This window comes from Astatotilapia calliptera, chromosome 1, assembly GCF_900246225.1.
Source record: "Astatotilapia calliptera chromosome 1, fAstCal1.2, whole genome shotgun sequence".
NCBI lineage: Eukaryota > Metazoa > Chordata > Actinopteri > Cichliformes > Cichlidae > Astatotilapia > Astatotilapia calliptera.
Window position 1 is genome coordinate 34,814,465 of NC_039302.1, and position 16,647 is coordinate 34,831,111.

At 40.2% G+C, this 16,647-nt stretch overlaps 1 protein-coding gene across 1 annotated transcript in view; it reads left to right on the forward strand.

Moving 5' to 3' along the window:
• Positions 1–312: 312 nt before the first annotated feature.
• The window catches only part of mmp15b (matrix metallopeptidase 15b), a 30,300-nt gene continuing 13,965 nt past the window's right edge, over positions 313–16,647 (forward strand). Inside the window, exons 1-4 of the mRNA XM_026175777.1 lie at positions 313–1,298; positions 12,022–12,170; positions 12,487–12,609; positions 12,934–13,241. Of these exons, the coding sequence (XP_026031562.1) occupies positions 1,182–1,298; positions 12,022–12,170; positions 12,487–12,609; positions 12,934–13,241 (697 nt within the window). The 5' untranslated portion in view covers positions 313–1,181. The remainder of the gene's footprint in view (positions 1,299–12,021; positions 12,171–12,486; positions 12,610–12,933; positions 13,242–16,647) is intronic.

The following is a 16,647-nucleotide window of genomic DNA, read 5'->3' on the forward strand; positions in this document are numbered from 1 at the left end:
TTATCAAATAAGTGCACCTTAAAAAAAAGTCTTTCCTTACCCAGCAGCACTTTCTCACTCTTTCACTGCTTAAAACTGAATTCCGTATTTTTATGGACCCAAGTTCTCATGTTAATTAATGTGTGCTATTTGTGCTCCTTTTGGATAAGCCAAAACATTATTTCATCACTTTCCTTCTTAATATTCTTTTTGGTGGTGAGATGAAATATTATAATGAAAATAAATGAGAAAATCTGGAGAATATAAGTTTTGCATCCTCTTTGACTCCTCCCCACAATCAAGCCCGACTATGTGTTTATTTTGAAAGGCACTGCAGGAAAACGCCGTTAGCGTGATCCAGGTGCAGTAACAGCAGGATCCGAGGACCATTGTCCGTCCCGGTCCCGGAGGGTGACAACACGGGACCTGTTTCAGGACAGGACTGAACGCAACTAACAAAGTACCGGGCTCCCGAGAACATTTCCTCCGAGAACAGGGAAAACTGGATATTTAAAGGGCAAAGAAACCGTCTAATATGTGTTTTTAAAGGACAGGTCCCGATCTGAAACATTCATATTCGACTGTTTACTTCTTGCAACTGCTGCTGAAGGAATCGGTCAAGTGTGCTGAACTTTGGACTTTGCAACTTTGCTGCTCTGGTTAAATTCAGCTGCACTATTTTGGGCATTATTATCACGAGACGCGGTTATTAGCTCACCGGATCTGGACATGATCGCAGTAAAATTAATGTCAAGCTTTCCCGTGGTAAACGCAGTTTCCTGATAATGGTCATTGCTGGTTCTTTTTTTGAAGTGCACGTTGGAGGTTACTAATTAAGGAGCGATTTTGATTTAAATTAAATGCGTGCGCTCTCGTGGGCAACTCCCGCTTCTGTTAAGAGCTCAGTCCGCGAAGGAAGGTGACACTCGCTGCCAGCGGAGTAAAAAAGAAAACGAGTGAAGCTGTGTGCACTCACGGGAACATTTTGCTTACTTTTATGTAGAAATTGTAACTGTATCAGGGATGGAGCTGTTTGGCAGTTAGCAGATGCGCTCTTGAAGATTGCTGCAGACTGTAGGGACTAGTTTACTAAAGTTTGGGTTCTTTTTACGGCACAAACCAGCGAGTAAAACACGACTGAGAGATCTTATTTAACCCTTGGGATCGAACTACAACGAAGGAGGTCCCCTCGAGCCCGCACCATGGCCACTAGCTCGCGGGACAGCTGCTTCTGGTTGCTCTGGAGACGCACCCTCCTCGCGCTTTGGCTGTGCGCTGTAGGAGCGCGTGCAGCGGAAGAGAGCGCGTTTAACACAGAGGTAAGACGGCACAGAAGATGTGAGAGGCTTCGGGCGCCTTTAGGCATCGCAAATGATCGAAATGCTTTATTTTAAGCAGTCAACACAAAGCAGGGATTCTCCACTGTTTTGCCATAAAGAATTCTGTTTGACTTGGGTGTATATTTCTATAATATCACGTTAATTAAATTAACCATAGTTGTGCTAAATGTTACTCATCTGTTAAACGGCGTACTGACTTGATAGTTATTCTTGGAAGCGCAATATGTCCATGCCTATCAAAAATAAGGCAGAGCACACGATCCATTTACCGCCTGTTACACGATGATGTTGGTTTTGTATGAGTATTTCGAGGGAACACCTTGAACATTTGACGGTCCATCCCCAGCAAATGTGCATCAGACACTTAATTTTGCTTTTCTCCTCTTTTTAATACTCGTATTTCTGCATTTTTCACAGTTTGAAAACTCTAGCACAGTCGGCGATAATTTGATACTGGAGTGATATATTGGAACACGATTTTGTTTCGCTTTCAAACAAAAATATATCGTTTATTTCTTTCATTTAATCTTAGTGTTTCCCCGCTGAGTTAACACAGATTTAGGCATGGTTTCCTTTTGTGCTCTTTTTTCTGTTTGCTTGGGTGCAGATGTGAGAGTCAAGAGTGCAACAAGCCACTATGTCTATTATCAGGTTTGGGAAAGTCACCTGCTTACATGCGCGTGTGTCACCTGTTGATTACAGGTTAATTACACACACTGTAGACTTTTGATAGCAGATAAATGTTTCTGTACACATTTAAAACTTTTCCCTCCATTAAACACACATCACATATATCTGCATATATCTGTGTGCGAAGAGTGGGTGGCAACAACAACAACACTTGGCAATAGTAGTTCTATGTTGTAATTAAAACTTTCTCACAAATAATGTTTTTAGACATTTTGTGAAAAAAAAAAAAGTCCTAGTATTGGACCTCCTCCATGGTTCACCTGGAGTGCACACAGTGCTGGGCAGCTGATGGCTCAGAAATTATGCATCTTTTAGTAAATGTATATATCGTAGTTTTTCTGTTTTTGTTGTCCTCCTTTAATGAGCGCTATGCCTGAATGTAGGAGTGCTGCCAGTTAACTTAAGTAAATGGTTAATCTTATGTACACACATGCAAAGATGCTTTGTGACTAATCATTACCTGAAGAGCCAAAGTTTCATAAACTGTTTTGGAAGCGAGCTCATTTCTCAAATATCCACTGGCTATTTCTTTTTTTGTAGGTTTCGCTTCCTTGTAACCAGTGAAACCATTGGTACACATTTATTCCATGTGTACTTAGGTGTGTCAGTAAATGCCAGAGTATCAAGTTGGAACTTGAACCACTGCTTCTTGTACCCTTACTTCACCAGTCCAGCAGTTCATCCATCACACTTGTTTGTTTTGAGAGACAAAAACAGATAAGAGTTGACAAAAAGTTGACCAGTGCTGGAGTTTCTGTTGTGTGTAGATTGAGAAAGAGAAAGAGACAGACTGACAGACACTGAGACCTCCCAATCATTAGAGGTGAGCTTGCATTACCAAACTCACTGACCTTGGTGTGGGGGTGTTGCTGTCTGGTTGTCGGTCAGTTTACAACATTTCCTGATTAGCTGTTAACATAGTTGTGGTGAATGTGTGTGTGTGTCTGTGTGTGTGCAGGTGTGTGCTTATGCACAAAGGCAGACAAAGAGTTTCCACATTGTGTGGACTGATGAGAAATTCCTAGCCGCTTGTTGCTAAATGTGCATGTGTGTTTGTAACAATTGAACCCATGTTGTCAGTTTAACCTTAGGAGTGCTCCATACATGCAGAGGTTGGTGGTCGGTGCATCCTGGGAACTGTGCTTTTCTAATTTGTTGAGGCACATACGGTTTGAGTATCTGGAGAAATGCTTGACCGCTTCCAACTTAGGATATTTTAAAAAAGAAAAAAAAACATGGCTCAGAAAAAATTAATATGTATGAAAATCAGGACAGAGATGAGTACTGTTACCCTCCAAATGTTAGGATGCCTGGGTCGTTGACCCAGGGTTTTTGAGTTTATTATATTATTTATACTTTCTAGTCTTTGGTTTCTTTGAGTTCTGTCTTATGGTTTATGTCTCTGTCTTCTCTAGTTGCTCTGTCTCCCCTGTCACCTGTATCCCCTTGTCTAGTTCGCGTCTCTGTGTATCCTTAGTTGCTATATCCCCGTGTCCAGTCAGTGTCTGTGTCTGCCCTGGTCCCACGTCTCTGTTCCCTCTGTTGCAGTGCGTGCGAGTCTGTGTCTTTAGTTCAGTCTGTGTCATGTTTCCTGTTTTATTTTGAAGGTCCTTGTCTGAGGTTAATGCATCTGGTTTCGCTTCCCCTTGTCTCGTTAGGCCTGATTTGCCCCAGCTGTGTTTCCCTCCTGTTACCCATTCCCTGATTGCGCCCTCTGTGTATTTAAGCCCTGTGTTTCTCTGTATCTGTGTTGCGATCTACTGGTTACCTAGCTGTGTGTTCTGTCAGGCCACTGGTGTAAGTTTATTTTGAGTTTTTCCAGTTATGTTATATTTGAGTTTAACATTAAAGCTGTTTTGAGTTCACATCTGTCTCCGGAGTCTGCACCTTGGGTCCTATTCCTGTCTGCACACAGCCGCTCATAACACCAAGCATATATATATATATTATACAGCTTTCTTGGGCATGATAAAATAACTGCACTTTTGAAGTTGATAAGTTTTAGTGTAATATGTAGACAATTAGAATTATATGAATAATAATAAATTATTGAGAAATCTGCCATTTGATGTAATAACAGCTAATATAGTAAACAGAAATTGCATGTTTATTTGTGGTGTGCAGCACTTACTGAAGAATGACACTATATTTATATAGTCATTTATATATAAACTGGAGTTTCTCTAACAGAGTTGCTCTTGATAGGCAAATAAATGTCACTGATGATCACCACAAATGTGACCTGGTGGGTCTGCTGTCAAGAACTTGGAGATTACCCATTACTTATGTGATCATGCAGTTCTCTCAAACGACTAAAAAAAATATTCCACCCTTTACTTGGCTTTGCCCGCCCAATTAAAGTCAGTATGCAGAAAACAATTGTGCTATGCCATAAGCGCTATGATTCATTTTGCAAATATACAAATGCTGCCTTAAAGTAAATTATAATAGGCACCTGTAGCATCCATCTTTCCACTTGACCAGCTAAGATAATCTTAGTGTTTCGCAGCAACACAAAAACTGATCGCTTAGTCTAAAAATCAGAAATTGTTCAGTAAATCTTGCAGAGTGGAGACTGTCAGATTACAGTATGTTATTTGACAACCTTAGAAGAAGAGCTGTTGTTTGTTGATGACTCAGCTAATTTTTCACACAATTTAATGGGAGGCAAGAACTTGCTTTAGTGAATAAATGAAGTCTAAGAGCATTCGCCATCACTAACTATAGATTTATGTTTTGGTATTTTCAATGTGTGAGTGCAAAATATGCTTGAATTTCAGTAGTAATAACAGAAGAAATGAGTGTATATTGTGCAACGTAATCAACATAGAAAATTAAATATTATATATTTTGGTTTGTTTTAAAGAAGCCAATCTGTGTTGTATTGTGTTAAAATTAAATTAAATACCTGTTTTGAAATCTATACACATATTGAAGTACTCTATCTGGAAGTCTGATCCTCTCTTCAGGCTGTGTTTTTAGAATGTGGCCCCAACTCCTACTCTGTCTGGACAAAAAGGATGAAGTGGGAGGTTAAAAGAAAAGAGGGAAAAAGAGAGGGATTATTAGTGTGTGTGACAAGAATCTGAGATATTTTGATTAGCAGAAGGGAAACACAGAGGGGAATTGGATAGATTTGTTTATAAAAGAGGGAAGGAGGGACAAAGATGGAGGGAGTTGACGGGGAAGGTAGCGCTCTGTCTCAGCTGTGCGGCATGTGATGGCTGAATGTGACAGCTGTTCTCTAACTGGGACACACACACACACTGTGCAAATGCATGCTGGGCCTGGGACTCCAGGGCATGTCAGGAAATACAATGGACCCTCTTGTCTGAGGAGAGGGAACTGTGAGCGAAAAGTTTTGAATAAGAGGGAGAGAGAGCGGATGAGGGAGTGCAGACATGGACATGATAAGAAAAGCTTGGTTTATAGAGAGAATGCAAAATGTGTTCAGCAACAATTTGTAGCTGAAACAGTGAGAGTGGTAAGAGGAGGGGGTAATAGGTGACTTATTGCAGCACACAAGTAGACTGCTATTCTCTTTGCAGCCATCCAATCTGCAAACTTCCATCTCTTCAGGTTCTGCACACTGTCCCTCCACTTCCTTGTGATTGACTATCATATTCACACATATATACTACAATGACGGTTGGGGATGTGATGGAAGGGGAATGATATTTCTTATCGTGCATTAGAGACATTGTGCTCTTGTGTATATGTGTTTTTGTGTTTACAAGTATTTGAATATGATAAACGACAGCGACAGCCGTTAATTCTGTGCTATTTTCCACAAGAAGTGTCAAAAATAGTGACGCAACTGTGGACTACTGTAGGCTAAAATAATCAAGGTTTACCTATCGTGTGTTTCAATGGTGAGAGAAACCAGTGCAAACTTGTAGATAGTTTGTACGCTTCATTACTCTGAGGTAAAAATGCTAAACATCAGATCATTGCATGATTGACTCCACTGTGGATTAATCTAAACTTTTTATTGCTGTTATTATTTGTCATGTGAACAGCGGGTAATGTTGCTCAGCACTGGACACTCCTTTGAACTGCAGCGCAAGCTTGTCAGTTTTTTATGATTCAAACCACAAGTGTTTAGATCAGCTCACAAAAAGAGAGAAAGAGAGAAGTCTAAATGAAATGCAAGTCTTAAGAGTTGACTGCTGAATCCACACCGACGCCACAACAGCTTCTGTCCGACCTCAGCTTTGCTATGGTGTGAGATATGTCTTGGGCTGAATCTAGCCCATAACACCTCTAGCAGCATGAAATAATTTAAAAATTACAATTACATGTCTGGATGTAAAATCAGAGTGTGGTTCATACCTTGATTTTTGATTGAGAATTTCAGTTTTTATTTTTGTATCTGGATGGAAGAACGCTGATAACAAGACAAGAAATTCTTAATTATTAAAGCATAGGTGAGAATGAATTAGTTCATATTAACTAGCTAGTTATTGAGCATTGAGCCAACGGTAGTTTGTTTAAGGTCATTACAAGCAGCTGTGATAAGACTAATGTTATGGTTAGATTTACATCATTTTTCTTTTTAAATCACATAACTTATTTCCATTATGTGTTAAATGAAGCCCCACTGATAGACTGCACTGCTGCACTTCTTGCATTTCTGATCCCTCCAAATTAAACAAATACAAATCTCTTCTGTTTCCTCCTCCTCTGTCGGTCTCACTTTCTCTAACACTTCTCATTTACTTATCCATCCTCTTGGTAGGACGTCAGAAGGTAAAAGATGGCAGCAGACCAAGCCTCGGAATAAAAGCTGTTAGTATCTTGGCTGACATTGTGGTGGGCACACACAAATGCTCTCTCACTTCCACACACACACACACACTGCCAGGTTTTACAACTCCCTGTATATCGCTGGGTCTGGTTTTGGCAGGTAAGCTCAAGGACTCTTTGAAAGACCATTTAATAGACGAGGCCCAACGTGTACGCACACACATACACACACGAGGCCTCTCCTATTCCTTACGTTGTTTTGTATTCAGCTCAGCTGACGAGGGAAAGTGAGCAGCCAGGCAGAAGTACTTTACTACTTTAGACGATGGAGGTGAGGGTTCATAAGCCCCCATACGTCTTCCTAATAGCACTGAAACTCTGCCCTTGTACCTGACAACAGCCTGTTGTAAATATACATAGATTTAAAAGCAATGGGACAGAGAAAACACATGTAGAGACAACAGCAGATGCCTTCCACAAAAACACTGAACATAAAGGCATGAAGTAGAGCTGGGCGATATAAGATTTTTTCATATCACGATATGTTTTTTTCATTTCAGGCGATAACGATATCTATCACGATATAAGCCAAATAACTATATTTGTAAGATTTAAATGTGCCGTTGCTCACAAGTAAAATGTGAAATAATCAGCAGCTTGTTTTTATTTAAATATTTATTTCCCATAATAAGTTCAACAGGGTAGATGTACTTAAGGAACATGAGACTTTTTCAGATAAATAAAGGCAAATATTGCAAACTACACAAAAGGCAGCCGCTAAAGCGTTTAAGTTTCAAAATAGAACAAACGAATCAGACTCCTAAATTGTCAATTCCACTTAGAAACAAAATATTAATTCTAAAAATAAATCTTAGTTTGTTTTACAGAAGAACAGACAAAACTGACTAACTTTTGTCAATATCAAATAAACTGAGAACTAAAAGGAAATTCTCAATCTCTCCTTGTTGTATAGCTGAGCTTTTCAAACAGTTTTAACAGTTACTTTAGTCTGACAAAAGCCGAATGACGAATTAGCGCTTCCAGTCAGAGACTGAGGCTACGTCCACACGTACACGGGTATTTTTGAAAACGGAGATTTTCCGTTTTCGTTTTAAAAAATAATCCCGTCCATACATAAAGGCAGAAATGAAGGAAAACGCTGCTATGAACATGCCAAAGCAGCAGGTGGCGCTAGATTCCTAACCGTGCAGAAATGTTGGCCAATCAGAAGTCTAGAAGCCTCGGTGGGAAAAAGTAAACAAAGCTGGGGCATAGAAGCAGAACCGAGTCGTATGTGTGGAGGGACAGTAACTGTGTGTATATGTAAGCATTTAAACACTGCAGAGAGTAGAATTAACAGTATTGTAGAAATTCATTTCACCGAAACAATAACGTGGCGCACAGTGTAACGTCAAAAAATGCGCACACCTTTGACGCTGCGTTTTCTCAGTTTTTCTAGTCCACACGTAAATGCAAAAACTGAGTTTTTAAAAATCTTCGTTTTCAGTGACCAAAAACGCCGTTTACGTGTGGACGAAAGGTGCAAACGCATAGAAAAATCTGCGTTTACAAAAATACCCGGGTACGTGTGGACGTAGCGCATGCACCAGTTTATTGTATTTCCAGACTAGCTTTCGGCACAATTTACAGTGCACGCTACTCTGTTTTTTGTCAGACTTGAAATAGCCAAAATACCTTCACACTACGGAACTTCTCTGGCTCTTCCGTTCGACAATCTCTCCGGCATTGGAACCATCATCTGTGTTCTCTTCGGTCACGCTCGGTTGATTTCTCTAGTCGGCTCACTCTTTTCCTTAATTACCCGGGCAGTACGGTGGCTGGCTGCTTCCCAAACAAATACACATGTGCGGCTTGGCACTTACGCTGTACGTAACAAGTCACGTGACGTGACGCTGCGGCTGTGATTGGTTCGGCTCTGCGCTACTTAATTTGGATTGGCTGTTCTTTTTTCTTTTTTTTAAGAGGACAAGAGCGGCGAGGTCTATCGCGATAGTTTAATTTTTCTATCGAGAAAGTTATATCGCGATACATATCGTTATCGTTCTATCGCCCAGCTCTAGCATGAAGGCAATTACTGTTTTTATCAGGTATTATTACAGCAACCATGTGGAGATGCTGATCACAGAGGAGAAAAGCAAGTGGCTGACATGACAAAAGATTCTTTAGAAGGCAGACTTTTCTTTGCATTGCAGAGTTTCTATCAGTGCATTGTGCACTCAGTGGGCAGCCTCAGTTAAATCTGGCTGGGCTTAGGCAGCATAGATATGGTAAACTGTTCTGTGATATACAGTGCTGTGAAAAAAATATCTGCCCCTTCCTGGTTTCTTAATTTTTTGCATATTTATCGTAGTTAAATGTCACAAGCAAAAAACGAAGAAATCAGGAAAGCAGCAAATACTTTTTCACAGCACTGTATGTGATGTTACCTGTGATTCAGTCTTCTGCATAGAGGGAACTAAACTCAGGGTCTTTCTCGGCTCACCCACTCTGTGTGTGTGTGTGTGTGTGTGTGTGTGTGTGTGTGTGTGTGTGTGTGTGTGTGTGTGTGTGTGTGTGTGTGCGTGCATGCTTTTATAGAAATTGATATTTCTCTCCACTGCTCCTTCCTCTGTGCCTGCTCTGGTCAATTGTCCATTGGTTTCTCTATTACAGTGTTGCAAACTGCTTGGTTTGCTTTGATGGGCAGTAGGAAATGTGAAGAGCATTTGCTGAGATGAAGTGAAAAGTAATTCTTTTTACAGATTCTCTGTCATTTGGGTGATGTGTTTTTGACATTTAACATTTAAAAATTGAGAAGTGAAACGTGCAGTCTGGTGTGCATTCTCTAATGGCAACATTTTTTTCGATCTTTGAGTAACTGCAGCTGTAGAAAGTATAAGAGGGGTGTCTGTCTTTGTTAAATAGTAAAAACATACATGCTAAAGTTAATTGAAAGGAAAAGAGCGCCTTTTCAACAACAACCCCTGTTTTCTTTGCCTTGACTTTGTAAGAGAGAGAGAGAGTCCTTAGATAAGTCTTTCAGGAAATGTAAGTTAGTTTGTACGTGTGTGTTTGCAACCTCCTTATCTTAAGTCAGAGGTGGGTCAGGGTCACATCCAGTTGACCTCGCTACACTTCTTCCTGCTCCAAAACACGAACGCACACATATGCACACTTAATCACAGTGCTAACAAATGACTCTACTGCCAGAAAAGCTTTTGTTCTGAGGTTTTCTTACCAATGCAAACAAACAACAATGTTATTAGTGTGTAAATGGCAAGTATTAGATCACATAACCTTTGGTTAAAACCTGTAAGGTGGTGAATGAAGAAGCTCCTGGGCCAAAGTGCTTCACTGGCTTAGAGCTGAAATGCTTTGGTTTTTCATGCTTGAACTTCAGCTGGTGATTGAATAGACCGCAGTGTAAATACAAAGCTCTCAGGTGCTGTATAATGATCTGTTTGCCTCACTGTACTTTACCTTTGTGTTACTTGTGTTTTCACTGGGAACCTTTTCATTTGAAAGACCCAGACCAAGCACAGAAATACTGGAGCTTGTGAGGTTTTGGGGAAACTAACTGTGTTTTACTAAAAGATAATCTTTTTTTGGAAGATGAGTTTTCTAAATGATCTGCAGCTGTATAACGTTGGTGAAGCACCTAATAATATGTAGTTTTTTTAACGAAACAAACCTGTTGGCTTCAGGTAAATAGATAGAAGGTGCTGATCCAACAAACACCATAAGTTAAAGGGTGACAGGAGTCATTCACTACCTTAATTGAGCTCATGAAATGCCATGAGAACCTGGAGTGAATAATCAGTCAGGCGTTATGTTCCCTTTATGGTAGTTCATCTCATCTAATCATAGAAGAACACAAACAGGCAAAGTATTTCTTGTTTTGTCCACTGTGAAGTAGTAGCATTTGCCCTTATGGCTTGTTTATTACCATCATCCACTAATCCATCATTCGGTTTTCTTCCCCTTATCCAGCTCAAGCTGCAGGGGGAGGGGTAACAAGCCTATCATGGTTATAAGATGAATGTGAGACAAAAAGAAAAAAACATTGAAAAGGACGAGTCAGTTTATGCCTCTGAAGGAGTGGTCAAGTAAATAAAGGCCTTTATCAGGTAGCATTTTGCATTGTGAAAGATGGGTGTGATCTTGAGAGCTGAGAACAGAGATGTAGCTATAGCACATGCGTTACCAAACGTGCAGACACACACACACAGTAACAAGTCCCTGAACTACCCCTGGGAATGTGACTATGTGTATGAGTGTCAGTATCACAGACTACCCCAATATGGAGGGGTTTTTCTGTGTGTGCATGTGTGTGCATGTTTGCATGTGTGAGTGTGTGTGCACAAACGCGTGTGATATTGGGTTTCTACATAACAGGTGGAATAGTCTTTGCGTCATCTATGATTGAGACAAGTATCATGTTTTCTCCCTCAAGTCTGTCATTAACCCCCACCCTCCACACTACTGGGCTCATGCTCCACTAATACATCACATGCTGAAGGCCCCACTAAGTTTTCTTCAGTTTGTATACCAAGCATTAAATACAGCACAACTCACAGCAGAATACGTTTTGAAAGAGCAATTTACTTTTTTAAGAGGCAGGGTTTACACAGTAAAAGTTATTAGATCAGGCGGAGAGAAGAGGGAAACAGACACACAGGGGAGTGTACTACCAACTTCCAGCATGGCCTACACAAGCACACTCAGTCACATTTAACCCTGTTTACATACAGTGATGAATGTGTTTAACCTACTTTGAATAGGTGACATAAGTGGACAGTTATCATGTGAACAGGTAAAACAGTACGAGGTATAGCAAATGCCTTTGAGACATTTTTATGCACAGAAACAGGAAAAGTAAGCTAAGAAAATATATTAACACACTTAACCAAAAATATGGTGGGTCAGCTCAGGCTTGGTGGGAAACCAGGATTGTACACTTGCAGAAATAATAAATATGAGCAGCTTTCCCACAAAGATCAAGGCAACATGTCAACATGTTACAGAAGCCAAGTAGAAGTCAGACGTTATGGTTTTTCGCTCTTCAGTGCTTTAACTGCTAATATGCTTATAAAACAGCTGTTGCTGTGTTCTTCTTAAAAGTCTCTTGTTCCACAGGCTCGTCTGTGTAGACTAAGCTGTTAAAATGAAAAGTATGCTATTTTTGACAATATTTAGTTCTTTCTAATGAGCTTAAATTCAAATAAACATGCTCCAGATGATACAGTTTTTGTAATGTTGATTATAGGCATGGCTGAGGATGTACGGTTACCTGCCCCAGGCTAGCAGACAGATGTCAACCATGCGATCAGCTCAGATCCTGTCCGACGCTATCAGCGACATGCAGCGATTCTACGATTTGGAGGTCACTGGACAGATCGACGCTCAAACTCTAAGGTCAGCATGACTTAACTGTAGTGTTTTAGTACAGTATATCCATTAATGAGGCCCAAATAAACTGGCAGTACACACGAGTCCTAAATTTTAACTAAACAATCCATTTTAATCCTTTATTCATTGATTTGTCTCAGAATGCTGGTAAAAAAAAATCCTCTGTAGTGTGAAAGAATAGACAGCTGCTTCAGACAAACTGCTCACGAAAATATAGCAGGACAAGAAGGTTTAATGTAATGCTCCCCTTCATCTCTTCTCTTGGTTGCTTCATCCTCCCAACATAAACACACACACACACCACTTCTTTCATCTCCTACAGTGCTATGAAGAGACCCCGCTGCGGTGTGCCTGACAAGTTTGGAGGCCAGATCAAAACCAACGTTCGGCGGAAACGTTATGCCCTCACTGGACATAAATGGAACAAAAAGCACCTCACTTACAGGTAACAACAAAGATGAGCCGATCTGCCACAAATGTACAGTACAGAGAGGAAGTGAATGTAATCTCTGTCTGTTTGAGGCTTGAGTAAAGTCGGCTTTTATATGTTGCTTTTTTTTTTGTTTTTTGTATTAAGTATACATTTGCCGCAGTGTGCTAGAACTCAAACTTGCCTCGTCTGAAGATCTTTGCTCTCATCTTCTTCAAACTTTCCAGACACTGACAATTTCTAACAGCATATAAATGAAAAACATTAATGCTTAATACATTTTACTTCAAACTTATATTGGCCACTCTCCTTTTTCTATTTCTCTCTTTTTCCCCATAGTATTCAGAACTACACTCCAAAAATTGGAGAGTATAACTCGTTTGAGGCCATCAGGCGGGCCTTTAAAGTCTGGGAGAGGGTCACCCCACTGAGCTTTGACGAAATCCCCTACCAGGACATCAAATATGGACGCCGTAAGGAGCCCGACATCATGATCTTCTTCGCTTCAGGTTTTCATGGAGACAGCTCTCCTTTTGATGGGGAGGGGGGCTTTCTGGCTCATGCCTACTTCCCTGGACCTGGAATGGGTGGAGACACGCATTTTGACTCTGATGAACCATGGACCATAGGGAACCATAATGTACAAGGTAAAAGATTTCTGTCAATCTGTTACATTATGGATTTTATTATTTTTTAGACTTTAAAAATCATCTTGGCTGATAATATAGGAGAACGTTTTATTGCCAAGAGACAGATTGTTTTGTGGCTTTTGTCTTAAGGGTTTGGATATCAACAGTGTGTTATTTGGTTAAATTCTTTGTAGAAGTGGATGATTGAGGCGTTTTTGTGGAGGCCCAGCTGATGAGCAGTTTTCATCACTGGTCGTGTCATGTTGTGCCGGTTGTAATGGATCTATATAACAGCTGTCCCCGTGGATTTCCCCCACAGCTAACTGGAGTTGGCAAGGCTCAGCCACTTACATCATCTCTCATTTGTCAGGCTCGGCTGCTCCACTTACCTTTAAAAGTGGACTCCCTGTGACATCTCTCAGTCTTTATCCTAATGAACTCCCTATAAATTTGAAATATACCCCAAGTGATAATGTTAACATCTTTGTCCTGACTAGAGCCATAGCCATGACTCTCCCCTAAAAACAAAAATCCTTAAAATTCTAAAATAAATTCTCAAAATGTCTTAAAAACGCATTTACTATTAGAAGGTCTTAAAAAAATTAAAACTGTTCATAATTTAACTTGGATCATAAATGTTTTTAGTCATGTAGCCACATTGGTAAACCCATCTGGACAATGTTCTTACACTGAGTCAAAAACTCATAATTTGCCTCACTGTTAAATTTGAGCCAGTACTAGTATGCTTACTTGGAAGGGGTATATTGTCTTTTTATTTAAAATCCCATACAAAAAAGGTTGAATTCTAACTTCCTCATACCTGAAAAGACCCTGAGGTGACCTGCCAAACTTTAAGATAAATTATTACTCACCCTAAAAAGCTACAAAGTATATTTACCCATTCTGTCTTAGTCATTTGTATACTGAATGATTACAACAGATGCAGAACAGATCAGGATGGTGCCGCCCATTTTTATGTGATTTTGAAAATAATACTGTATCAAGAAGTGATCCCATTAGAGGATTCACTAAGGACCGACTTAAACAGGCGTTATGTCCGGAGGAAAAACTATTCTATAAGTCACCATAATGTAATAATTCTGGGTTAATGAGAGAAGAAGCTTCGTTTCTAGCTTGGTCTGGGTGTAGATGCTGCTTCTAGCAGTTATTGGCTTTAAAGACAAATTATTAGACGGATCATATCGAAGTAAGTCAAATATTTTATGCTCATATTTACGCCCTCAGGCATCCTTTGGTAGGATGAGCCCATGTTGACCAGTTAAAAACCTTAACAACAGTGACAAGCACTAAGCTAGTTATATGCAGAAGTGAAGAATGACAAAAATGCTGTTGCTGATTAAATGGGGACTTTACTTTTCAACAAAAGCCTTTTTTGGCCTGTCTGTTATCTGCATATCCAGCTGACACACACAGCTAAGTATTGTGTGTGTGTGCATGTACAAGCCTGTATCTGTGTGATCAGTTGTGTGTGGGATGTGTTGCAGGATCACAGGGATGGATGGAATGCCACTCTAAGTGGGAGTGTGTTCCACTTGGGAGATGTGGAGACTGGTCTTTTTGCTGCACCATGCTACTTACACCGCTTGAAAGCAAAGTGCCGCTAAATTTCATTGTGGTCTTCACTTTAGTTGCCGCGTCTAAGTAGTCAGTCTTGTCAAAAATGTAGCCTTTTATGTGACATGCAAGTTTTTCTTTGTTATTTTCTTTCGGAGGACAGAGGTCATGCAGATTGGTCTAGTACAGGGGTGGTGGAACTCCAGGCCTCAAGGGCCAGTGTCCTGCAGGTTTTAGATGTGTCCTTGATCCAGCATAGCTGATTTAAAGGGTAAATTACCTCCTCAACATGTCTAAAAGATCTCCAGAGGCCTGGCAATGAACTGATCATTTGATTCAGGTGTGTTGACCCAGGGTGAGATCTAAAACTCGCAAGACACCAGCCCTTGAGGCCTGGAGTTCCCCACCCCTGGTCTAGTATGTGCCTGATGGAGTGACAATTGAAAGTCACAAGTATTTATTTTTAACAGCAACAATTTTCTTTCTCAGTTTTTTAAACCTTTAAATATCATATATGTAGTCCACCCATTTTCTTCCACTTTCAATTGAAGTTCATGTTGGATGGTTAGCAGTCAAAATTGTATAATTTTAATTGTAACTATAATGGATGAATAATAACCGGTTAAAATAGAAATACAATTACAAATACAGGTTTCTAACAATTGAATGGATAGCTGTATGGATAAACCAATTGAATTTTTTTGCATAAGAAAATAATTGAGGCATAATAGTTTCAACTTTTTTTCAAAAAAAAACGGTCAAAAAATATGTGGATTAGCTGTTAGTAGTAACTAAAGTCAGTGGACTGAAAAAAGGCTGAAATAATAAATCAGTTTGTCTGGTCCCATTTTAGGACGAGTTCAAATGAACACAATGAAACAAAGAAATGATGTTGATGAAGACTTTTAGTCAACATAACAGGGGTTATTTGTCTAACGTGCAGAAAGAAGATTATTCTTAGAGCAGCAGATGTGCTGAAAGAAAAAGCGAGACTTGAAGAGTGACGTTAAAGCCTTAGTCAGCATATGCTTTGCTGAAGGGTCCTCAGAACAAAATGAGCTCTCACCTCTGACCTCTTTTTGAGTTGTATCAGACAAACCAACCTGTTCTCACTCCCAAAGCGTAACATTTTACGCTAGGTGACAAATCGTCACCATATTACGTTTTCGGCTACCCACCACGTTCCTAGATGACGACCTCGGAAAAAAGAGGAAATATGAGAACCGTCTGGACTGAATCTACACATGTTTGCTCTTTTTCTTCAAATCACTTAGAAACACGCTATTTAACATCATTAAAGTCCTGGTTAAGGTCAAGAATAAGGTTATGGTCAGGGCTAGGGATAAGGTTAGGTTTAGGGCTGGAATACAGGGCTGGAACGTCTATTACCGCGGGAGCGTCATTGCACTGGATTCCAGCCATAACCCGCCGCGTACCATAAGAACGCCGAAGGTCTCCTTTCGCGTTCCTCAGGAACGCCGCGGGACGTGACAAAACGTCGACATGTTACACCTCGGGAGTGAGAACGCTCTGGACAAACACAGCTTAGCAATCAATAGAAAAATTATAGACAGCAGCTGACGATAAAGCACAAATGCATTTGATCCACTCATCATGGTGTTTTCTTTCCCTTTCCTTGACCTCAGCTTCAGAAAGAGCTCTTTTACTAGGCTAAAGAGTTTTGGTGTGAACCTTGTGACGCACAGTGTGATTAATCAGGCTTTCGGGCAGGGAAAACAAAAACAGCTTTTACACGTTATCCACAAAACTCAAACACCTTTCGCTCAGATAAAATGTGGTAAGCTGGTAACGGGAAAAGGTCAGAAGCTTTTGTGGTCAGATGAGACTG